This window comes from Miscanthus floridulus, chromosome 1, assembly GCF_019320115.1.
Source record: "Miscanthus floridulus cultivar M001 chromosome 1, ASM1932011v1, whole genome shotgun sequence".
Classification (NCBI taxonomy): Eukaryota; Viridiplantae; Streptophyta; class Magnoliopsida; order Poales; family Poaceae; genus Miscanthus; species Miscanthus floridulus.
In genome coordinates this window covers 200,505,787-200,530,231 of record NC_089580.1, presented here as the reverse complement: position 1 = coordinate 200,530,231, position 24,445 = coordinate 200,505,787, and the positions used below count along the sequence as shown (strand labels likewise).

Here is a 24,445-nt window from a genome sequence, read left to right as displayed (position 1 = left end):
ACCACGGCGAGCTCTTGTCGGAGTACGCCAAGCTGGTCTGGGACGTGCACCGCGACGAGGAGCGCGCCTCCAGCTACTTCGAGCGGGCAGCCAAGGCATCCCCGCAGAACAGCCACGTCCTCACCGCTTTCCGTGCTCTTCCAAATCTTGAGTTTTCCAAAACGAAAGCAGCGTGGCGCGGACGACCGTCGTCGTAGCTCGGCTCGCACAATGGCGCACAGCTTGGAAAAAAAAATCCGGTGGATTGGAGATTGAAGAGAGAGAGAGAGTGAAGACTGAAGAGAGGATGAGATGAAGCACTGGCGTGAGGATGTTGTGAAGATAAGGATGAAGAAGAGGAGAGAGAAACTGTTGGAGGCGGTAAAATTTTTGCCAAGGAAATTTTTTGAAGTCCCGCGTTAACATAAACTGTTGGAGACAGCAACCGGGACTAAATGTCTCTTTCTAATCCCGGACAGAGTCTCCAGCCGGAAGTAGACTTTTACTCCCGGTTGAAGGGACCAACCGAGAGTAAAAGTTAACCTTTAGTCCTGGTTGATAACTCCAACCGAAACTAAAGGTCCCCTGCAGCAAAAGCCTGCCGCACTAGCCATTGGATATGGACCTTTAGTCCCGGTTAGAGCTACCAACCGGGACCAAAGGTTTCTCTAGTCCCAAAAAATACCAGGACTAAAGCTAAATTTCGAAATAGATCAAAAGTCGTTTCTCTGCTAGTGCGTGGCTATGGCCTCCAACACTTTCGTGGCCATTTCACGGTTTCCGGCCACGGCGGCGACGCCCGCCCGCTCCACCTCCCTAGCTGCGGTGCAGCGGAGACTGCGCGAGATCAGCAGCAGGAAAGTCACCACTGTCGCCCATGTCAGTATCTACTATCTAGTCATCGAAGCTGACATCATCTTTTCTTCTCGCATGGCATCCGCGGGGGCGCTGATGGGGGCAGCACGATCATCGCCGCTGGCGCTAGAAACAGCCATGCCAGGGGCGGCTCCGACGGAGCACCGTCCGTGGTAGCTAGAAGCCTAGAAGCAGTCCGGTAGCGGTAAGGCAGACGAAGCTGAAAGCGAAAAGCCCTCATCTCTGGTTGGCTGGCGCTTCCTCTGCCTTAGCTTGGCTGCAGCTCTTGCGTTTTGTGGGAAATTTTGCATCCAACGGCGCGCGCGGGGGGCATATGCCCTTGTGGGCAAAGAAAGCTTTTCCTGTGCGTTTGCAGTTGCTCGTGTTCTCGGCGTACCCGCTTTTATCGGGAAAACAGGATCCTCCTCCCACCGTCTCCCAGTCCGGCCCAAAACATGAGCCCGCTCTCCACAGCTCGCGGCCGGGGGGCAAACTGGACTACGGCCGCGTCAGGGCCCACGAGAGCGTCCGAGAGCGGGCAAAGCTACTGGGCCACAAACCCGTCTCTCTCCTCCTCCGCCGAAATAGCTCAAAGGGGCGTCGTCTTCACGGGCTGGGCCAGTTCTCCGACCCCATTCCAGCACCAGCCCAATAGTTGTTTGCTGCCGCTAGGGTTTCGTTTCATCGCGGACGACCGGACGCGCCCGTCACGTTTTTCTGCGTCGTCCTCCGCGCCGGCAGTACCATACCCAACCATAAACCCCGCGCAGCCCGCCTCGTTCCACGCCGCCGCACACCAGCAACCTTCTCAGTCCTCACGCGCAGCTCGGACAGGCAGCTCAGAGCTCGCGAACCAGCCATGGCGAACGGGGACGCGGCCGTGGAGGCCGTCGGGAACGGGAAGGAGGAGCCGGCGGCTCGCCAGGCTTCGACGTTCGCGGAGCTGGGTATCTGCGCGGAGCTAGTGGAGGCGTGCGACGCCATGGGGTGGAAGGAGCCCACCAGGATTCAGGCCGAGGCCATCCCCCACGCGCTCCAAGGTACTGCTATCCCACTCGTTCCATCCAGTGCACACGCTGCGCGGCGCGCCATGTGGCGGGCTGTTGCGCCTTCGGCTTCGGCTGCGGACTCTTAATTCGGCGGCCGCCTTGGTTTTCGCAGGGAAGGACCTGATAGCGCTGGCGCAGACGGGGTCCGGGAAGACGGGCGCGTTCGCGCTGCCCATCCTGCAGGAGCTGCTCAGCAACCGGCAGGCCGAGCAGTCTTTCTTCGCTTGCGTGCTCTCGCCAACGAGGTGGGTTTCATTTCTCAGTCAATTACTTCGTTGAGGGGCGACGCACCAGTATCTAATTTGGAGTGTCCGTGGTTGCTAATCAGAGAACTGGCGATTCAGATCGCGGAGCAGTTTGAGGCGCTCGGATCAGCTATTGGTTTGCGTTGCTCAGTGGTGAGTGTTATCATTGCAATTATGCAAGCGAATTCCTTTTGGCTGTCAGCGTCTGAATGTGGCAAATCGTGACGCATTGATACAGTTGTACTTTATCTATGTTACAACGTTCTTATCTTAGTTATGCTTGTAACTTTATGATAAGTTGAGGTACCCATCTCTTCACTTTCCCCCACTTCCACCACAGCATCGCTCAGTTCTCTGTTCTGACATAGACATACTTGCACTATTAGATTAGATGCATTCAAATGTCACCTGGTGATATTGTATTTCTCATGCCTATTATTTGACTTTGTGCCTTTGTGGATACCTTGGTTCTAGCTGACATTTTATTCTTTCACCAGCTTGTTGGAGGAGTGGATCGGGTGCAACAAGTGTTATCCATTGGAAAACGTCCGCACATTGTGGTGAGTTATACATTTCCTGATTTCCTCTTCTTATTCCAAGCTAAAGTTCCTTTCCACATTTATATAGCAAAAGATGTTTTTGATGACTCTAAAGTATGTTTCCAATCTGTGTTACTTTGAAATGTATACATTAAATAAAATTACTTCTGAAAAGCCACCACAATGGATCGGCATCCTTATCAAATCCTGCTTCTCATTGAGCTCTTGGAGAGAGTCATTGCATTAAGCCTGAGAAGTACTTTGTAACAACAACCATACCAGCTTTGATTCTCTTTGGCTCTTCCATACTTGCATGACACTGAAATTTGTTGTATGCTATTATTTATATAAGTGAAATACTCTGTTTAAGTTGATTTTATTTCACATATTGTTTTGTCTTCATCTGTGCTAACCTTCTCCGTAATACTTCCTTCAAAACCTAGGTTGGAACTCCTGGCCGTCTTTTGGACCATTTGACAGAGACTAAAGGTTTTAGTCTTAAGAAAATCAAGTATTTGGTGTGTATTCATTTTTCTTATATCTAAGTAAAAAGTCTCAGGGTGTATGTCGTGAATTTCTTGCTAGATACTTCCTTCGTCTGGAAACAGATGTAGTTCTAGCATAGTACCGAGTCAAAGCATCTTAAGTGTGACTATCCTTACATTTTGGAGCATATGTCTTAATTTGAGATAACTAGTTGAATAGGTTAAAAAAAATTATTGTTATGTTCTTTTGTATTGCTAGGTATTGGATGAAGCCGATAAGTTACTTAATGTGGAGTTTGAGAAATCCCTCGATGACATTCTGAGAGAGATCCCTAAAGACAGGAGGACTTTCCTTTTCTCAGCGACTATGACCAAAAAGGTTTGTGCACAGTGTGCTTATTTATTTATGAGATGAAACTACTTAACTTATGGAACCTTTTAATCACACAAATGAAATAAATTAATAATAGCATTAAGTTCTTGATACGGGCATGTTCATTGCTGCCATTGGTAATCACAAGCCTGAGATGATCAAAGAGTGATGGTGTCTCATCTTTATCATGGCAAATGTTACTGTTAGTTGATTTTCTGTTATTTCATACTAGATCATTCTTTCCTAGTGTGATCTTTTCAATACAATCAGTCCATATTTTCATGGACTAATTTCATTAACACCGCTTTGCATGCGTTTTGTTTGACTAAATGAAGCTCCCTTTCCAATAACTTAGGTAAATAAGCTGCAACGTGCTTGCCTCAGGAATCCTGCTAAGGTGACATTCTATCTTTGCCTTTTCAGTTACTAAGCAAAGAGTTGACATCTTGGGTCTACTTTCTTTTCTCTACCTGTGTTTACAACATTTTTTTGTGGAAACAGGTTGAAGCGGCCTCCAAATATTCTACAGTAGATTCACTTAAACAAGAGTTCTATTTTGTTCCTGCAGATGACAAGGTCAGATATTTGCTCAAAGCCTCCACCTATATGTGTTGCTGCTGCTGCTGTCCTTGCTGCTTAAATGATTTTCTTCAGTCCATGTGATCCAAATCCATGCCCTCAAGACTTTTTTGTGTTATCATGGACAATGCATGATATGCCTAGCTTTGTTGCAATGTGTGATCTTTTCTGGTTTTGTCCTAAGTCAAAGTAGTCTAAGTTTGACTAAGTTTATTGAGAAGATTATTAACATATACCACATCAAAGCAAAGAAGTAAACTACAAAAATATGTCACAATGGATCTAATGGCGCTTCTTTGATATAGTAAATATTATTGTTCTTTTATATAAACTTTGTCAAACCTCAAGTAAGTGAGTAATTTGACTAAGGAGTTAGGACAAACCCAGAAATGCTTATATTCTGGGAAGGAAGGAGTACTATTTTGATAAATACATGCATGTATGTCAACATGCATTGTAGTGGATCTACAATTTGCTTCAAGTTCTTTGTTATTCACTCTATGCCTAGTTATAGCACCTATCCCCTTGTCAGCCTAAAAAAAAGGGCGTACCCAGTGCAGAGAGCTCCCGCTCTGTGCGGGGTCTGGGGAAGGGTGTTAGTGTCAAGCCTTACCCTCGCCCGTGCAATGCGAGGAGACCGCGACTCGAACCCGGGACCTTCCGGTCACAGGCGGTAAGACTCTACCACTTGCACCAGGCCCACCCTTCATCCCCTTGACAGCCTAAAGAAAACAAATGCAACAGGCTCTACCATTTCGGAAGTACTTCACAATAACATATTTTCTCACTCTTTTACAACTAAATGGTTTGAACCTTTTGATACATAAGTGAGCAACCAACCAAATGATTGGAACCAATTTGATGTTTCGATTCTTCTTGTGTTGCATCTCTATGTTAACTGTCTGGACAATCCCCAATTCATTTAATAAGCAGTTATGGAAAATCATGGCTGCAATGAATTTACCGTATTGAATGTCGTTAACCTAATTCAACATGTGTTATGGGCGGACTAATTGAATTCTATATTGGTTACCATTTGTCCATCACAGCAGAGTACCCTTTTCCATCATTTGTCTCTGATCTACCTTTTTTATGTGAATTTCAGGATTGCTATCTTCTTCATGTTCTGAATGAGAGGCAAGACAGCATGATCATGGTCTTTGTGCGCACATGTGAATCTACTAGGCTCCTTGCTCTTATGCTGAGGAATCTTGGTTTGAAAGCTATGTCTATCAGTGGCCAGATGAGTCAGGTTTACTTTCTTTGACTTAAAATGTCAGACATATAGATAATTATATGACTATTCCATTCAGTAGGTTAATCCTTCTGTTCTGTGAAGTGGATTTGTCTTGTTTATGTCTTCCCTTTAATAATACTTTTTGTTTATTTTTCTTTATTACCAGGACAAGAGACTAGGTGCTTTGAACAGGTTCAAAGCGAAAGATTGCAATATCCTTATTTGCACTGATGTAGCAAGTCGTGGCCTTGACATTCAAGGAGTTGATATGGTCATCAATTATGATATTCCAATGAATTCTAAGGTCTCTTTCTGTCGGTTTGAGTACTTGTCTTGGGCCATTGTGATTTCATTTTAACTGCTTACAATTAGATGTTCAAATTGGATTTGTTATGGTCTTAAATTTTATACTGCGCGACATGTAGGATTATGTTCATCGGGTGGGTAGGACCGCACGTGCAGGGCGGTCAGGATATGCTGTATCTTTGGTGAATCAATATGAAGCCCAGTGGTTCGTGCTGATCGAGAAGCTCCTTGGTAATTACAGTTTTTTTTCACCTTTTTTTTCTTAGCAATTGACAGCCATAGCTGGAGATGTCATTTTTCCAAAGCCTGCCTCTCTTATCAACTACAATTTGCAGGCATGCAAATTGACCAGCGTAAGGTGGACAGAGATGAAGTCATGATACTTAAAGGGCCCATATCCGATGCAAAGAGAATTGCACTTACGGTACGTCCTCCTTTGAAATCAGTATCGATTCTGTAATTTTGGCGCCATTCTTGCTGGTAGCAAATCTGTGCAAAAGTATGGCTATCTGCTGGCGCTTACAGTTACTGTCATGCTACTTATCTTGCCTTGTAGAAATTTAAGGATTCCGGCGGCCACAAGAAGCGGAGAAAGGTGGGAGATGACGACGAAGAGGTGGAAGATCATTCTCATTCTAAGAGACCGAAATCCTTCAAGAAATCAAACAGACGATGAAGGTTCCGGAGCTCGCCTGATGAGTTAGAATCCCGAGTGTACAGCTGCTTCATTTTTATCCAAGTCCTCTGTGGTTCAGCGCACACCCTGTGGGTTTGCAGTGATGCTTAATGCTTTAGCTATATACTTAGGGCCAGTTAAGACTTTTACTTGTCACCATTGCTTCCGTTGACGCAAGTCTCCCAATTTTGCCATCCCGACCCAAACCATGTTACACAAGGAAATCATTTTTATTTTTGCTGAAGGCTGAGCTATTTCATTGGAGTCTTGTTAACTACTGGGTCTCTTTTGCCCGAAGGCATAGGCAGCCGTCGGCATGTGTTAACAGATGACTGAAACAGGGTGTTTCCTTCACAGGGGTGATTGGGTGAAAGAAAAATGCAGCTTTATACGACCATACATTGTTTATATAGAGCGCACTTCTTCTTTTTTTAAGTTCATTGTTGACAATTATTTGTCCTTAATTCTTTGTTGGTATTTTCCTTTCACTCACTGGAAATAGTGAAATTGCGCTAGAGCACCGCGGTTATTAATGTACTTAGTACCTAGCATACGCCTCCAAATACCTGAACGACAGAAACTCAGAAAGCACAAAAACCAAGCAAGCCTGCAAAAAGCTGCACGCTACAGGAGCAAGAAACGTCAATGCTGTCGATCCGTGACATGCTTTTTTTTTTATTCTTATTTTATTTGAGTAGTATCATTTTTTTTTTGAAAGGATTGAGTAATATCATTAGATGTCGATTCCATGAAAATTGTAAGCTTCGTTTCATTTTATCTGAGTTGGATCGTTTCGTTTGCATTAGTTATTTTATTTTTTGAAAGATGCATTCGATGTCTATTCCATGAAAGTTGTAAGCTTTGTTTCATTTTATCTGAGTTGGATCGATGTCTATTCCATGAAAATTGTAAGCTTCGTTTCATTTTATCTGAGTTGGATCATTTGCATCCGAAAAGCTGCGATGCTGTCGATCGGTGACATGTTTTTTGAATTCCTATTCCATGAAAATTGAAGTGAACTATAACCAAAAGAAATAGACATATATATGAACTCCATTTTGTAAAAAAAATATCAACTACATAAATTGTATATATAAAGATCAAAATCATATCATAGATTAATTATTAATTAATTTAGTCTAAAAATTTATTTTATTAGACTAACTATTTCTTTCTTCAAGTTTTTGCAAGCCAAAAATTTTCAACATCTTTACATATGAAACCTGCACCCAAAAGCTAGCCGGCGAGCGTGGCCACGTCGCCAACCGTTCCCGGCCGTCGGATCAGGCGCGTGAACGGCCCGGAGCGTGCGAGGCGTGGTTTTTTTGCAAAAAAAAAAACCTCGAACTTTAGTGGAATCAACCCGCAGTCCAGGCCTCCTCTCAGGGTTTTTTTTTTGCAAAAAAGACCTCGAACTTTACCGAAATCAACCTGCAATCTAGGCCTTTTGAATGGGCCGGCCTGCCTCCTGCTCGGGCCTGTTTCCCGCCGAACCTGGGCCTTACTGGGCCGAATTTGGCCCGACGACGTTTTCCTATTTTCCTGCGAATTTATTATTTATCTAAAACAACTGAAATTTTGTAAATAACATAATAAAACAAATAAAAATTTAAAAAATGCCAAACCAAGTTTGTTGAACTATACACAACTAGCACTACACTGTAAACACATAACATCACATGTTTTAGTGTAATTTTTTGCTATTAATGTGGAACTAGATTTCTCAAGAGTTTTCTAAAAAAAAATTAATAGAGTTAGTTTCTTTATTCAAATTGCTATGAAATTTTTAAGCTTGCTTACCCATAACACACATAAAATAAAACAATTGAGTGATTCTACCAGCTTCACGATCCTATATATATATATATATATATATATATATATATATATATATATATATATATATATATATATATATATATATATATATATATATATAGAACTACTACTCTGTAGCTGGCTACAAAATAACTTATTCTGTAGCCACTTTGAGTTACGATAATTACTATATTAATTTATGAGATTATAGTAACTCCTTACTAAGTGGTTTACTATAACGTTATGGTAAATATTCCTATGTGTTATAGTAACCCAACTATAGTAAATATATATTGACATTATCGTAAATTAGTATATAAAATTATGGTAAACGGAGGTGGCTACAGAATAACTTATTCTGTAGCTGGCTACTGAATAGCCTCTCCCTATATATATATGCCTACTCAACCCACGACTCATTTTACGCGCCGCCGGGTTTCTTCCCTTCCTCACCACTCGTCACCCTAGACCGCGTAGAAGCTCCATCGATGAAAGCCGACTTTGTTCTAATAATATTCATGTCTTGACTTGAAATTAGGTAAATCTCAAAATTAAAATGCTTACACTGGATTGGACTTCTACGCAACTACTAGCAGCTCCATAAAAAGCCGCGCTATGTTTTCTAGTTTGATTCTGATTTGTTTGTGGTGTGCCAGGCCCAAGCAATAGTGCAACGCTAGGGCAACAAGAACCTTTAGCAAGCTACCATATTAGATTCTCCCCCACAAAAAAATAAATTTAATATCATTGTGGGCACGTGTTCCACGTATCAGATATTAAACTGATAAGAACAGATTAGCCAAAAGATCGAGAAAGATATGACTATGAGTTGCCTTGTTGCTATGCACCTTCTTTTATACACGCCTCATATGTCTGCCACCCCTCGGTGTGGTACAATTCCTCAGTTCAATAGCTGATGTTAATCTCAATCTGAGGTTCGTTAGCAAAACAAGGCCGTATTAATTATGATGTTAGGCTTAACGGTCCATTAAGCAATCTTGGCCTGGGCTTGATGGGCATTGGCCTTCTCTGACTGTTCAACGGGCCTAAATCCAGTGCACACAGCTAACGAAGGCCCAGCGCAGAACCAGATTGGCCTTCTCTGACTGTTCAAGAACTACTTTATCAAGAGATTTTGTTGGTTCATTTTCTCTGTGTGACTTCCTTGGCAGGCAGCAGGCTGCGATTTTTTGGCATGCGCTAATCAAAGTTGAAGACCTTTCTTCCTCTACTAACAGCAGGGTAATCTAATTGAGAGAATTTCTTATTTGACACCAGACAAATGATTCATTCTTTTTTTTGGCCCTCAAAAAAATTTTCGTTCCCTATTTGACACCAAGTTTAACTTTCGTTTCTTATACGACACTCCGTTGGGTTTGCCATCCATGAACCGTTAACTGACATGTGAAAAGACGTTTTTGCCCCTGTGGGCCCCACCACCCTTCTCCCTCCTCTCCTCCCTTTCTCCACGGCCCGGCTCCCAAGTGCACTTCTCAATGTACCACAACACTTCTCAATAGCATTTCATCGAGCAGGTGATGGGCACATGCCAGTCTAGCGCCAGGTGCAGTGGCGATCTTGGCGCGGCGGCAGAGGCACCACGCACGCGCGAGGCTGGCGTGGCGCGACTCGGAACGACGGTGGCAGCAGTCACGTGCGTGCGCAGCCGTCTCTGTGCGGTGGCAGTGACGGCACGCACGCGCTCTGCTAGGTGCGGCGGCGGCCACCAGGTCGGCCACAGTCCACTCGGCGGACGCCATGACGTGCAGCAGCCACATGCTCTGCTGCACCGCCACACTCACCAGAACCTTGCTCGGCATCCTCCTCGGACTCCTCCCCATGTCACCACCGTCCGGGGGCGGGGACCCGGAACGGAAGCTCGTTGCGTTGACGCCGGCGAGCAGGTCAGGCAGTGTCTTGGGCCTCTGCTTCTGCGGCTGGTGGTGCCGCTGCTCGGTCCCACGCCCATGGAACGACGCCGACCGCTGCTGAGCCGCAGCCAGCGTCATCGCCTGCCGCTGATGCTTGCCGCCGAAGCTGTTGCTCTTATTCTCACCGTGCGGCGGCGCCAGAGGAGGCATCACGTGTGCCATGACTGTGAGCGCCAGCCGGTTGCAGAGCAAGGCTCTAGACGTCGATCGAGGCGATCGATCCGCTAGTGACGACTACGGACGAGTCACGTGCGGTGGTGGCGGCAAGGCTCGCGGTGGCCGGACGACGAGGCGGTCAATGCTGCACAGGTGAGCTCCGCACCGAAGGACGCTGGATCTCACAGGGAGGAGCCGAGCCAGAGGACGCCGGATCTCGCACGGAAGCGGGTGCGCCAGCAGCTTCTTCGGAGCCCATGGCGGTGGTGTGAGCCACACGTGCGCGGACGCGTGAGCGCTTCGCCGAGCGGGGCCGTGGACAAGGGGAGGAGAGAAGGGAGAAGGGTGGTGGGGGCCCATAGGGGCAAAATCGTCTTTTCACATGGCAGTTAACGGTTCACGGATGACAAACCTAACGGAGTGTCGTATAAGGAACGAAAGTTGAACTCGATGTCAAATAGGGAACGGAAATTTTTTAGGGCCAAGAAAGAAACGGGTCATTTGTCTGGTGTCAAATAAGGAATTCTCTCAATCTAATTCCTGGGATGCAGATGTGCAGTCACTTCTGATGATGGAAGCTTGCAAGCTACAAAAGGTGGTGTTGCCCTGCGCTTGGATTTATAAGATGGAGCATCCATGTTTTGAAAGACATATGAAAGATGCCTATGTAACAAATGAGAGAACAGAACCAACGATAAATACAACCAACTATACAGTATGAAACTAAATCTTGAATTAGCACTAGGAAAACAAAACCATGAGAGAATTTTGCCTAGGCTTGCAAGATGTTGAGAAAAAAACTTTCTATGTTGAATAAGCTCGCTACATTGGCAAGTTTCTCTACTGCATAAAAAACATAGGGAAAGATTCTTTGACTACCATTTCTATATGAAAATACTAGCACTTGTGTACTTACCTTGGTAAGTCGTCCGTTGTTGTTGATTCCACCTTTGTCTCTGTTGTTGTGTAGCAGAATTGTTGACGACGATGTTTGCATCCTCCTGATATTTAGGGAATTCTACCCCCAAGTATTCTTCACATGTGTTTTGAGCATTGAATGCATCTTGAATGACCTGACGATCTTTCTTGTAATTAGCTCGTTGTTCAAGCGAATTTAATAGTACGTCTATCTTAGTTGATAATGCACACACCTCTTCTGATACTTCTTCACTCTTATTGCATAATTGAATGTTGCATGACGACCAGCCTTGATTAGAGGCTATATTTTCCATAAGAGTTTTAGCTTTTCCAAGGGTGAGTGACATAAATGATCCTCTAGCAGTGGCATCGAGTTGTTCATGAGCTTTTTGAGTTAATCCATGGTAGAAACTTTGCATGAGCAACTAATCTTCCATCCCATGATGAGGAGAATCTGAAATGTATTCTTGGAAACATTCCCATGCTTCTGAAATGGTTTCTCCTCTCTGCTGTTGGAAGTTTGAAATCTTTCCTCTTAAGGCATTGGTCCTGTCTATAGGGAAGAACTTTTCTAGAAAGGCCTTTAAACACTTTGCCCATGTATTGATGTCATCTTTGTTGATGTAGAACCACTGCTTAGCTCTTCCCACTAGTGAGAATGAAAACAGGCAGAGTTGTATGATGTTAATCTCTAGAAAATTCTAAAGGTGAGCACTAGTATCTTCATGTGCCTTTTCGTTGAATGGGGTAGCTTGCACCATGTTGCTGAGGCTTGGCTTGAGCTCAAACTCAAGGTTGTTGGTTTTGAGTGTTGGTCCAGTGCGGATGTTCTCAGTGCTTGGAGCAGAGAATTCGCGCAGAGTCTTTTCAGCCATGGCTTCAAGAACTGGTGTTGAGCTTCCTCTTGATTAGGTTGATTCTAATTAAAAATTGTTGGTGAATCACAACCAAGTCTGCAATACCTTGTATAAGATATGAACAAAGACAAACAAGGGTAAGCCTGCTAAATCAGAGGTTATGATTTTATCAATAAGTATCTATTTGGTCAATTCTCTTAGCCATGTGCCCCTCCCCGGCAACGACGCTAGAAATGCTTGTTGACATTTCTTAGCATCACTCTTTACTAGGTTGTCATCCCTAGCATAATGCTAGAAATGCGTGGTTGGTAATTATTAATGACACTTGTAAACTCAGAGAAATAGAGACTCATAAGCGTAAGGTATTAACGGAATTCCATAGATAGAAATAGAGACTCATAAAATATAGTACGACTAAGCAGGAGATTCGTTAAGAGCAAAAGATTCCTAAGTCATTTCATATTTACTAAGTATTTTGTACACCCTAATATATACACTCTCGTCTATAGTATAACTAACTTTGGATCTATGCATAAGAAACATTACTAAGGAAGATCAAGAATAGAGCTTGTCTCCCTTCGTAACCGTGTTCTACTTGCTCTACAAATGAGGAGTGGACTACAAAGGACTCAACAAAAGTGTCACATCCATGATCTACCATATGACCTAGAGTGCAGAATGCATCCGCATGCAAACAATATCTAAGCATGTCGATAGAATATCGTCGGCAGTCCTTCGAGAGGTATCCCACGAAGGTAGATTTATCGGCAGTGGTGCGCGTAATTAAGAATAAGAAGACAACAGAGACACAAGAGTTAGACAGGTTTGGGCCATCAGCGCGATGTAATACCCTACTCTTGTGGTCTGTTGGTTTGTATTGTCTATCGCATGATATTGCGTGTGATCAGATGCCTTAGGCTAAACCTAGGATCTGTATGGGGATGTCGACTAAGGGACCCCTGCCCCCCTTATATGCTCTGGAGGGGTAGGGTTATAAGGAAAGTACCCTATTTGGTATTATATAATATTTTATTGTAGCCTTACGGTGCACGCCGAGCAGTGTCGTGCACCGCACGCCTTGATCTTGTGGGCTGTGCCACCTCTAATGGTGCGGCCCATGTCTTGTCTTGTGAGTACCGAGGGCATATCCCCCATAGCTAGTCCCCAAGCGCCTTGTATCCGCTGAGCAACACCATCTTGAGCTTGTCCGAGCTATCCAACTTGCTGCTGATCATCAGGAACATGTGTCTGACCAGTTTAACTGGGAGCTGAGCTGTTGAAGCGAGTATCCGAGCAGTTGAACTGTCATCTGAGCTATTGTCTGAGTAGTGGGAATGGTGTCCGAGTAGTTCAACTGTGAGCAAGCCTAGACTTACTCCAAGCTGAGGTTTGCCAGAAGGATATAAGGGGCTTAAGATAAAATTTGAAAATTCTTCCACTTAGGAGAAGTGTAGCCACTTAGACTCCGTCAATAAGGAGGGTAAATCAGGAAAAGAGCACTACATTCACCGCTAGGTGAAGTGTAACCACTTAGTCCCCAAGCCTACTAGAATATGAAGAATGAATCTTGTAGCAGGGTCAAAGAAAATAAATCTAAAAGCTTGCCGACGTCATCTGACATGCGTGTATCAAGACCCTAGACGTGCTGCTCAAGATCGGCACCCTGATCCGAATAGCCTGGAGCAGCTTGATAGCACATCAATGAGACGTAGCAAGACCCAGCCGCCAAGGGAGTCCCCAGCTTAGCTGGAGATGCTTGCACGAAGAATCCGAACATCGAGGAGTCCCCAGCGTAGCTGACGAGCCCCCAGCGTAGCTGATGATGAAGCCCATGCGATGAGCAGTCCATCCAACTAGTCGGCGGCAAAGTGAACACTGAGCAGGTGTGAGCGCCGAGTAGTCTGACCAATTGGTTGGCAGTGAAGTCTATCCATTAGGTGGTCCGACCACGAAGGGAGTCCCCAACTTAGCTTGAGACGCTTGCACAAAGAATCTAGACACCAAGGAGTCCCCAGCGTAGCTGACGATGAAGCGACGAACAATCTGAACGCCGAGGAGTCCCCAGCTTAGCTGACGATGAAGCATGAGCGACGAATAGTCCGGTCAACTAGTCGGTGGCGAAGTGAGCATTGAGTAGAAGCGACCGGCGAACAGTTCGATCAACTAGTCGGCGATCAAGTCCATGAACCTAGCGGTCTGACCAGTTGATCGGTGGAGAAGTCTGAGCACTAGATGGTCCGATCACCTGATGGTGATCCTGCAATACAAATATATAGAACGGGTAGTACATGATGTAAAAATAAAATATATAAACTTCGAAGAAGAATCAGCAATGGTGATGAAGTAGCGTATGCAGCTCGGCGATCAGTTGGTGTGAACACTTAGTGTTATTCTAAAGATGTGTTTATATTTAATATAAACCGCCCGACCAGTTAGTGTGTAGCTGAGTCTCCAGCCCTAGCTAGCCTGTTAACCATAACGCGGAGCGCGGAGCCTGTGTGCGTGTAGGAAGAGCAGGGCGTCGCTAAAGAGGCGCTGCCGACCACTCTAAACGCAGAGGGCATGCACTCGTGCACGTGTAGGAAGAAGTTAGAGACAGGGCCGTCTCTGGAAACATCCGAGCATCAACATGACTGTTCGGGGTTTTGCCTTAGACTTAGTTATATGTCATCTTTAAGATGATATACATGAAAGAAAATCATTTGGAGAGCAAACATAGAGAAAATAGCTCGGATAAACATTGGGAGATATATGAAATATCTAGAAAAATAATAAAGCGTGACTTAGCTTTAGACAAAATGCCTGGTCGACGGTGTATGGCGCTATCTGGTCGGCGTTGACGGCGAGCACCCGGCGAGCGGTGAGTTTTTTATTTGTTCTGTTCTCGACGGTGGCGAGGACCCCGAAGATAGTGGCGACCACTTTGTCGTGATCTTGGAAGGCGTTATTGTTGTCCCTAGGTGGTCGACGAGCTTCTAGCCAACCCGATCGATGGATGCAATCAGATCATCGTTGTCGACCTACTTCCTCGGGTAGCAAGGGAGCAGGCGGTGAGTTGTTGGTGAAGATGACCTCAAAGGCAGTTCTAAGATTGGATCTGCCATTGTAGGTGTTGGTGTGGTTGGCGCAGAATCGATCTGCACCGGCTCGATGATCTCTCCGCCTCCGTCAGCATTGATGACCTAAGAGATCGATCTGACCGTAAAGATCTGGCCGAGCTTTGGAGATGACGAAGAGCTTGAAAAGTGTACCATCTTGTTTGTCATGGAAACAACATGCACACCCCTACCTGGCACGCCAATTGTCGATAGAATATCATCGGCAGTCCTTCGAGGGGTATCCCACGAAGGTAGATTTATCGGCAGTGGTGCGCGTAATCAAGAACAAGAAGGCAATGGAGACACAAGAGTTAGACAAGTTCGGGCCATCAGCGCGACGTAATACCCTACTCCTGTGGTCTGTTGGTTTGTATTGGCTATCGTATGATATTGCGTGTGATCAGATGCCTTAGGCTAAGCCTAAGATATGTATGGGGATGTCAACTAGGGGACCCCTACCCTTCCTTATATGCTCTGGAGGGGTAGGGTTACAAGGAAAGTACCCTATTTGGTATTATACAATATCTTATTGTAGCCTTACGGTGCACGCCGAGCAGTGTCGTGCACCACACGCCTTGATCTTATGGGCTGGGCCACCTCTGATGGTGCGGCCCATGTCTTGTCTTGTGGGTACCGAGAGGCATATCCCCCACAAAGCACCATGCTTACATAGTATCGACCACTTAACTCACTCGAGTATTGAATTAAGCGCTTTGCAAACATATGCATAAACTCATCATCAATCATAACTATATCAAGCATATATCTAGAGCAAACTAGAAACATAATAAATAGCAACATAATATTGAAGTAGCACAAAGTCATAAATATAGAGATACAATGGCTATACCAGTTTCCAGACGACAGATCCGAAATCTTGAGCAATAGCCCACACTCTTCTTGACCCTTGCTAGCTAGCCTATACTAGAAGCTTGAAGAATTTGAGCTCTATTCTCTTCTCTCTGAAAACCCTAATTTCTGGTCTAAACTTGACTTATGGCAACATGCTCTGGAGGAGGAGGCAGGGGCTGATTATATAGGCCGGAGCATCCAATGTGAGCCCTTGGATCAAACCGACTTAAAGAACAGCGTAGATGCATCCTAGGAGACGGTGGGGAACCAACATAACAACGAGGCTGACAGGCAAGGCCCACAGGGGCTGGGCGGCCCCACCTATCCTCCCTCGCTCTCTGCTTCGATGACGTGGCTTCTGGAGTGTTCTAGAGTCTTCCCGCGTCGGTTTTGCTATGGAATTCCATAATTTTCTTTGACGAATAGGTCCCCCCTTGACGATTTTCTGAATAAACCCTGCTGAAAATACAGATTCACCAAAACTCATGAAAATTGTCAGTTTAAACCCCTAAGTCTATGTCGCTGATCATTTTTATGCATTATTTCAAGTTATATTCATGTTTATAATGGATGATAACTACCGTCAACATAGGGCACTCTTGGAAAATAGTGTGACGAAACTTACAATTGAAGAAGGCTTTATTGACGCAACAAATGGTGTCTTCGAAAGGAGAGGTCCATAGACCTATTACTTATTTAGGCATAGGGCTGAAATGGTTGGGATAAAATCCCATTGGCTTAGCCTCAATTTCTATGGTTAACCAGCTTGAATTCGTATTCACAAGCATCTTGATTGGTTTCACTTTCCATCTTTGGCAAATTTGAAAACAAGACAAAAATGATGTAGCTATTTTTTTAATCTTTTTTGCTTTCCCTATTCTTTGTCTGGACATCTCGCTTTTAGCCCGGATATCCGTTATAGTCAGTCCATTAATTCAGCCTATCTAACCACACCTCACTACAGCAGCCCAACCTCGCTCATGGTGGATTTTTGGCCGCTATGTTGTGTTGTGGACTTATATTCTTGTAGTGTTGTACTATTTTAGTAGATCTTACCGTATTAAATAGAACTATAGGAATTAAAGTCATATTTCTTCTTTCAATGTTGGTATTTTCGTTTTGCCTTTTCAATCTCTGATCGTCATTCACATGTTTATGTTCAAATTTGTTCTTTCTTATATCTTGTAAACCGCATATTCGTTTTAGTTCCTGGCCTTTTTTATTCTATTTTAGTAATAAAATATATAAGTGAAAAATACTATAGGGCTTATGATTCGATCCGTTCTTTTCAATACACAATGACATGTCCCATAAATGATCAAATTTGGAAACATTTTTGGTAGTACAAAAACTTTTTCACTATTATTTTTAATCTGGGAGCTGCTACACTATATGTGTGATTTTTTCAACATCTTACACAATCAACTAATCTATATCTATATGTATCTATCTATATCAACTACCACTAGCATTTTATCTCGCCATGCAAGCTGTCTACATCAGTATCCACTAGCACTTGGAATTATGTCTTCGTTTGAGCTATTCACATTAACAAGCCACATCATTTACTAACATATATTTGGTTGTCTACATCAGAGTGCTAAATCATGCACTAACATGTATTATGATATTTATTTGTTCATATAAGTAAGTATAACTAGTATAGTTTTATTTGCTATTTCCACAACTACATGTGGGGTATTTTTCTAGTATAATGAAAAAACAACTCACGGGAGTTAACTTATATTTTTTTCTATAGTTAAGTAATGACAAAATATATGTTGCCTAAACAATAACAAAAACCAGGCCCCTCAAATACAGCCATACAGGAGAATTGTTTTTATTTATCTTTTCCTAGTAATTCAAGTTTAGTAACGAGTATGAGTAGTGCTAACGTACTACTACCTCCGTCCAAAAAAAAAAAATGCAATTTTTGTTTTTCGAGAAGTCAAGCTATTTGAACTTTGACTGAATTTTATATAAAAAAAGTACTAACATTCATAATACAAAATAAATACCGTTAGATTAGTTATATAATATATTTTTATAATAAATTTATTTGGATACATAAATATTTATACTATTTACTATAAATTTGGTTAAACTTGAATAAGTTTGACCGACACGTTTTTTATAATTGTATTTTTTTTTGTGGACGGAGGGAGTATATAGAAGTGGTAAAAGAAGCCCACTGATGTCTTCAAGTTCATCGTTTTATATGAGCAAAAGAAAACGGACAAAAGAAACGGCGGTGCGACGTCACAGACACCACCGCGGAAGCCACAGCACAAAAACACAAGAACCTCAGCAGCAGCAGCAGCAGAGAGCCCATCGATTTCTGTGTCTCCGTCCAACCATCCACATGGGCATGGCGACGGCGCTAATGGACGGCGAGGTCGGCGCTCTCGTGAAGGTCTCCGCGGCGGTGTGGGTGGCGATGTCGTACGCCCGCCTCGCCGCGGCGCGTCTCCGGCCAGGCGCGCCTCGCCTCCTGGCGCTCCTGCCCGTCGTCGCGCTCCTCTGCGCGATCCCCTTCGCCTTCTCGACGTCCACGTTCCGCGGCACCTCGGCCTTCTTCCTCGCCTGGCTCGGCTCCTTCAAGCTGCTCCTCCTCGCCGCCGGCATTGGCCCCCTCGACCCTTCCCTCCACCCCTCCCACTTCGTCTGCTCGGCCTCCCTCCCCGTCAAGCTCCGGCGGCAGTCCAAAGAGAAGAGCCAAGCCCCCGTCCGTGGCCCAGCGAGGATACTCCTCTCCGGCGCCGTCATCCCGGGCGTCATCTACGCGTACCAGTTCAAGAGCTCGATGAGCAGGTACCAGCTCCTCGTCCTCTACACCTTTCACATCTACTTCTCGCTGGATCTCCTCCTCGCCACCGTCCACACCGTGATCCACGACCTGCTCGGGATGGAGATGGAGCCGCAGGTGGACCGCCCTTACCTGGCCTCGTCGCTGCGTGACTTCTGGGGCCGGCGGTGGAACCTCATGGTGCCGTCCATCCTCCGGCCGTCGGTGTTCCGCCCCGTCCGCGCGCTCCTCGGCAGCGCGGCCGGCGTCCTGGCGACGTTCCTCGTGTCCGGCCTCATGCACGAGCTCATGTTCTACTACATCATGTGGAGAACGCCGAGCGGCGAGGTGACCGCCTTCTTCCTCCTGCACGGGGCGTGCGCGGCCGCCGAAGGATGGTGGGCGTCGCATGCCGGGTGGTGGCGCCCGCCGCGGGCCGCCGCCGTGCCGCTCACGCTGGCCTTCGTGGCCGGGACGGGGTTCTGGCTCTTCTTCCCGGCCATGGTCAAGGGCGGCCTTGACGAGATGGTGCTGCAGGAGTGCCAGGGCATGGTGGTGCTCATGGAGCAGGCCGCCCGGCGGCTCGCCGGCGCCACAGATCTCGTCTCGTCAACCATGTGACCTTGAGCAAAAGGCATGCAACCTTGATGTTATCTCCACCGCAGGATTTAGATCCGACAGTTGTCGTGATGTGGTTGGTGGATGCGCTAATAGTGTTTCTTTAGTGATGAGCTGTGACTGTGGCTGTCAACTTTCGGTAATTAAATACACATTGTCTTTCAGATCCGGATGACAGGAGTGATATGATAGTTGGGAGGGATGCAAGCGGGTTAAAATACTGGGCATGGAGTGTTTGGGATAACCCCGCTTCATATTTTTCCAGCTCTGCTCCGTGTTTTTTTAGCCAAATGATTTTAGCTTCACGTACTCTATTCGAGGAAAAGAAATGATGGAGTTGTAAGTGCATCTAAAGGGGTGTTCCACAAACTCTTGATTTTTGTGGAGTTGTTTCATGGTAAAGTTTATGAAGCAGTCCCAAACATCCTCATAGGGCAGCTGATTTTATAGCCGCTCCAGCTGCTCTGCCTCTCACAAAATCACTATGTGTGGCTCAAAATCTGTATATTATAAGAATTATTAAGTAATGTATTTCCTTCATTATAAAATATAAGGTATTTAAAAAAATCTAGAACAAATCATGTACTCTCTAAGGTATCTAAATAATTTTAGAACATGTTATGTGGTAAGACAAATAACACATATAACTTTTTCTGATTATCATATTTGGTTCGGTGACATACATTAACAGTAGGTATGCATTTGAATATTGTCTTTAGGTGTGTTTGCTCACCTAGAAGACCTTATATTTTAGCATTTGCATGGGGTGTGTCTACTAAACAATGTGAGCGAGTTACATGTGGTCATGTGGGGTGCTACCTTATTACTTCCTAGGTTAATGTCTAATTTTAAAGGGCGTACCCAGTGCAGAGAGCTCCCGCTCTGTATTGGGTCTAGAAAAGGGTGTCAGTGGCAAGCCTTACCTTCACCTGTGCAATGCGAGGAGACCGCGACTCGAACCCGGGACCTTCCGGTCACAAGCGGTAAGACTCTACCGCTTGCACTAGGCCCGCCCTTCAGGTTAATGTCTAATTTTATCATAACTAAAGTTAGACAAAATGTTGCAATTACAAAAGGTGTGGCTAGCAAATCACTCGTCATATTTATGACAAAGTTTAACATCAAAATAACTCTAGCATATACATAAATAAGTTTGGTATGCTAATAGTAGTGGAACTATACACACATCTAAGAAACGGTGATGCACATGAACGACCTTAGGGCATCAGAATGCTTGCTTACCAAAACAGTAAAAGAGTAGACCCAACGCAGTAGTATTGAAGAATTGCTAAATCAGGTGCATTGAAGGGTTACGACTGATATGAACAACTACTTAATGGAAGAATATGGGGATGAGGAGATAAAACAAGCTCTTGATAGTATGGGGGGTCTAAAGGCTCCAGGGGTGGATGGTTTGCCAACCCTCTTTTACAAGCAGTACTGAAATATTGTTGGGGAGGATGTAGTCAGAGAAGTGAAGAATCTGCTAAATGGGGGCACAGTGCCGGAAGGCTGGAATAAAACAATCATTGTGTTGATCCCAAAAGTGCAAAACCCAGAAACGTTAACAGACCTTCGACCGATCAGCCTCTGTAATGTTGTGTACAAAATTGCCTCCAAAGTTCTGTCAAATCGGTTGAAGGTCATCTTACCTGAGATTATTTCTTTGAATCAAAGTGCTTTTGTGCCTGGACGCCTTATTACAGATAATGTCCTCCTGGCTTATGAAATGACACATTTTATGAAGACAAAGAAGAGGGGACCAGATGGTTATGCAACTGTTAAATTAGATATGAGTAAAGCATATGATCATGTTGAATGGTCCTTCTTGGAGAAGATGTTACTTAAGCTGGGTTTTCACACAGGCTGGGTTCAGGTTATTATGAATTGTGTTTCAACCGTCACCTATCGCATCAAGGTTAACGGTGAGCTAATAGAGGAGATTTCTCCCCAACGTGGACTCAGGCAAGGTGATCCCATTTTCCCTACCTTTCCTGCTATGTGCTGAGGCGTTTTCCTGCCTGTTACATGAAGCCGAAGTTAGAGGGAGAGTTGACTAGGGTTAAAGTGTGTCATAATGCACCGAGTATAAATCATCTTTTGTTTGCTGATGATTCTCTGCTACTCCTGAAAACTGATGAATGGAGTGCATATCATCTGCGAAATATTCTTTCATTGTACGAGGATTGCACGGGCAAACTATCAATAAAGAGAAATCTTCAGTCATGTTCAGTTTGAATACCAAAAATGTAGAGAGAAACCATTTGATGTCTGTCTTGGGCATTACATCAGAAGCACGAAATGAGAAGTATTTGGGACTTCCAGTTTATATGGGACAATAAAAAAAGAACTTTTGAATATTTGAATGAAAGAGTTTGGAAAAGAATACAAGGGTGGAAAGAGAAGCTCTGATCGAAGGCTGGCAAGGGTGTTCTTATTAAGGCCGTTGCTCAAGCTATTCCAAGTTATGCAATGTCATGTTTTGATCTGACGAAATCTTTATGTGATGAAATTAGTAGTATGATAAGTAGATTCTGGTGGGCTTAGCAGGACAAGGAAAATAAAATGCATTGGTTATCTTGGGAATTACTATGTTGTAGAAAGGAAAGGGGTGGCTTGGGTTATAGAGACATGCACCATTTCAATTTGGCTATGCTCGCAAGACAAGGGTGGGGCCTTCTACTAAATCCTGATTCTCCGTGTGCTCACGTTCTAAGATCCAAATACTTTCCTGATGGGGATCTCTTGTCAGTAGTGGAGAAGTGTAATACCCTCGGTGTTACACTGCAAGTTTTCAACTAATAACATTTCATGAGCATCATGATTATGTGTTAATGTATGTGAGAATGTGCAAAGATAAATTTCTTGGCATAAAAAATGATTAACACAAATGATACATAAAGAGAATTCAATAGTCATGTTATATCACTTAAGGTTAGAAACCAATTTTTATTAAGCAAAAATGCTATAAAACATATATGTGAGACCTTAATAAAGTTTGAAGTACACATTTTGTAGAAGATAGTGCAACTTTTGTTTTAACAAGATAATAACACTAGCTAACATTTTTAATAGCTTGGAAATCGAATTTGAAGCAAATCCAACACAAGACTTGGTCAATTTCTTAAGTCTGAAAATAGATTCACAAAGCTATGTTTGGTAATTTTTGTTGAGAAATTGGGTTAAGGAGTGGAGTGGTATTATAGTTTGTTTTAGTAGCTTATTATATCTTCTAAGGCATAGCAAAGGTGGTTTGGGGATTGGATCAACGGTTTAGATTTTTTGAACGCTTTAAAAATGGTGCACAACACGTTCTCAGCCTGTTTCCTCGCGTGGGCGCGGTCACCGCGTCTCTAGGACGTGACGTCATCGCCTCGGGCGCCCCGCGCGTGCATACTCTGTCGTGCTCGGTCGGCCACCATGGGTGGGTCGGCCTAGTCTCATGATGCTGCTGCCAAGCGAGCTCGGTGCCCTGGCCGTCGTGCTGCCCTAACACGCGAGCGTCCCATCCCGCTATCGCGCTGCTGCTCTACTGCTGCCGCTGTCTCATGTCGCAATGTGGCTGTTGCTGCTGCCATCGCGTCTTCTTGCACATTGCGTCGTGTCTCTGGCCGTGTTGATGCCGCCACACATGGCTGTGCACGCCGTCACCACACCATTGATGGCACTACGATGCGCGGGCCACACCGATCGCATGTGTGCGTGTCTGTCGGCTAGTGCCTAGCCACGGGCCGTGTCGGTCATGCCAACCGTGTCTAGCCCCACCGCCTCCCGTTCGGCCACGTTCCCCTGCCTTTTCCCCTGTCGCCGCCGCTGCGCCACGATAACGCCTGGACGCGAGAGGCGTCTCTCATTAATTCCACACGCCTACACCTGTGCTCTCTTGTCCTCTCATCGCCTGAGCCACCCACAGTTTTGATGATGGTCGGCCGGGCACCAATTTGGCGTTTTCGCCCCGGCGAGTCGTTAAGGCCACGCTTGGCCGTGGGCGTGGACAGCTTGCTCGCCATTCGTCCACTGTCCAATTCGCTATACCACTACTTTCGCCTAGCTCTTTCCTTCACCCCGCGCACCTCAGCCCAGTCGCTACTGGCTCACCTTCGTCGCTGACGCGACCGTGTCACCGCGGTGCGCCGCCACCAAGCTCGGCCGCACGTGGCCAGCTTCCCTCAGCTGCCCTCTGCCCCAACCATCACTTCGGGCAGACTCACGATGTGTTATTAGTGCTTAGCCACCCCCTCTACCGGCCTGTTAGTGCTATAGCTCGCCGGGGTGGCTGCGCCGCCGTCGTGGGCGGTCGTGCGTGGTGGCAGCTCGCTCCGGTTCACCCTGTGGCTTTGTATCACCGCGTTGGGTTAGCATTAGGATCGTAGGTGGTTTTGGCTCATTGGTGGGGTCGACGCGGGTCTCGGGTGGCCGACGCATCGCCTTGTGTCATCGCCTGCCGCGCGCAGGGATGGCCGAGGACCTGGGCGTTGTGAAGATGAGCTGTTGCGAGGGCTATTTTGCTTAAGTGCCGACTGTAGGAATAGGCCGCATAGTAGTCGCATGAATAGCAGATGGAGTGGGGGCATTTTCACAAAAGTACCAGCGCGCGTAGGCTTCCCCGTCGCGGGCCGTTTTCGCGCATGGGCCGCGCCTTGCGCGGGCCGAAATCCGTTTATCATTTCGGCGGGAAAATAGAAATAGTTTTATATTTTATATTCTAAGTTGAACTTTGGAAATTAATATCAATTCATATAAGTATCCAAAAATTATGAAATAAATTCTATTGAGTTCCTAAAAATGTTGTCTATCTGATAGTATGGTTAGTTTATACATGTCTATGTTGATGCTAAGGTCTATTAAATCATTTGAAAGTATTTAATGTTATTTAGATTAATAATTATAGGAATTTTTGTGGCAATTTGGTAATAGCTTTGGCCATGAAATTTTTACAGTAGGTTTATTAGATTATTATGTGCTCACTGTAATTTTTGTAGCCTTAGAATAGGTTGAGAAATATGGTAGCTATGTACTCCTTGTTTTAGTATATATATATTAAATCGGTAATAAAAATAAAGATGCCTTTAGTTGCTAAGATAATGCT

The 24,445-nt window shown here is 44.9% G+C and overlaps 2 protein-coding genes, 1 non-coding gene and 1 pseudogene across 3 annotated transcripts; 3 read left to right on the top strand and 1 right to left on the bottom strand.

Annotated features, from left to right (window-relative positions):
- The first annotated feature begins 1,508 nt into the window (after positions 1-1,508).
- LOC136450211 (DEAD-box ATP-dependent RNA helicase 10-like) lies at positions 1,509-6,732 on the top strand. The gene is made up of 13 exons (XM_066450579.1): positions 1,509-1,874; positions 1,996-2,128; positions 2,212-2,281; positions 2,626-2,688; positions 3,111-3,185; positions 3,412-3,531; positions 3,881-3,922; positions 4,027-4,101; positions 5,210-5,356; positions 5,508-5,645; positions 5,767-5,878; positions 5,983-6,071; positions 6,204-6,732. Exons 1-13 carry the CDS (start codon positions 1,694-1,696, stop codon positions 6,321-6,323), a joined length of 1,365 nt encoding a protein of 454 aa, XP_066306676.1. The 5' UTR covers positions 1,509-1,693; the 3' UTR covers positions 6,324-6,732.
- A 2,051-nt stretch (positions 6,733-8,783) lies between these two features.
- LOC136512391 (U2 spliceosomal RNA) lies at positions 8,784-8,961 on the bottom strand (annotated as a pseudogene).
- Positions 8,962-11,581: 2,620 nt separating this feature from the next.
- LOC136512624 (small nucleolar RNA R71) lies at positions 11,582-11,688 on the top strand. The gene has a single exon (XR_010773172.1). It is a non-coding gene; the product is annotated as a small nucleolar RNA R71 (small nucleolar RNA).
- A 6,558-nt stretch (positions 11,689-18,246) lies between these two features.
- On the top strand, positions 18,247-19,404 carry LOC136450229 (probable long-chain-alcohol O-fatty-acyltransferase 4). Its single transcript, XM_066450599.1, has one exon. The coding sequence runs from the start codon at positions 18,316-18,318 to the stop codon at positions 19,357-19,359; it is 1,044 nt and encodes a 347-aa protein (XP_066306696.1). The 5' UTR covers positions 18,247-18,315; the 3' UTR covers positions 19,360-19,404.
- The last annotated feature ends 5,041 nt before the right edge of the window (positions 19,405-24,445 follow it).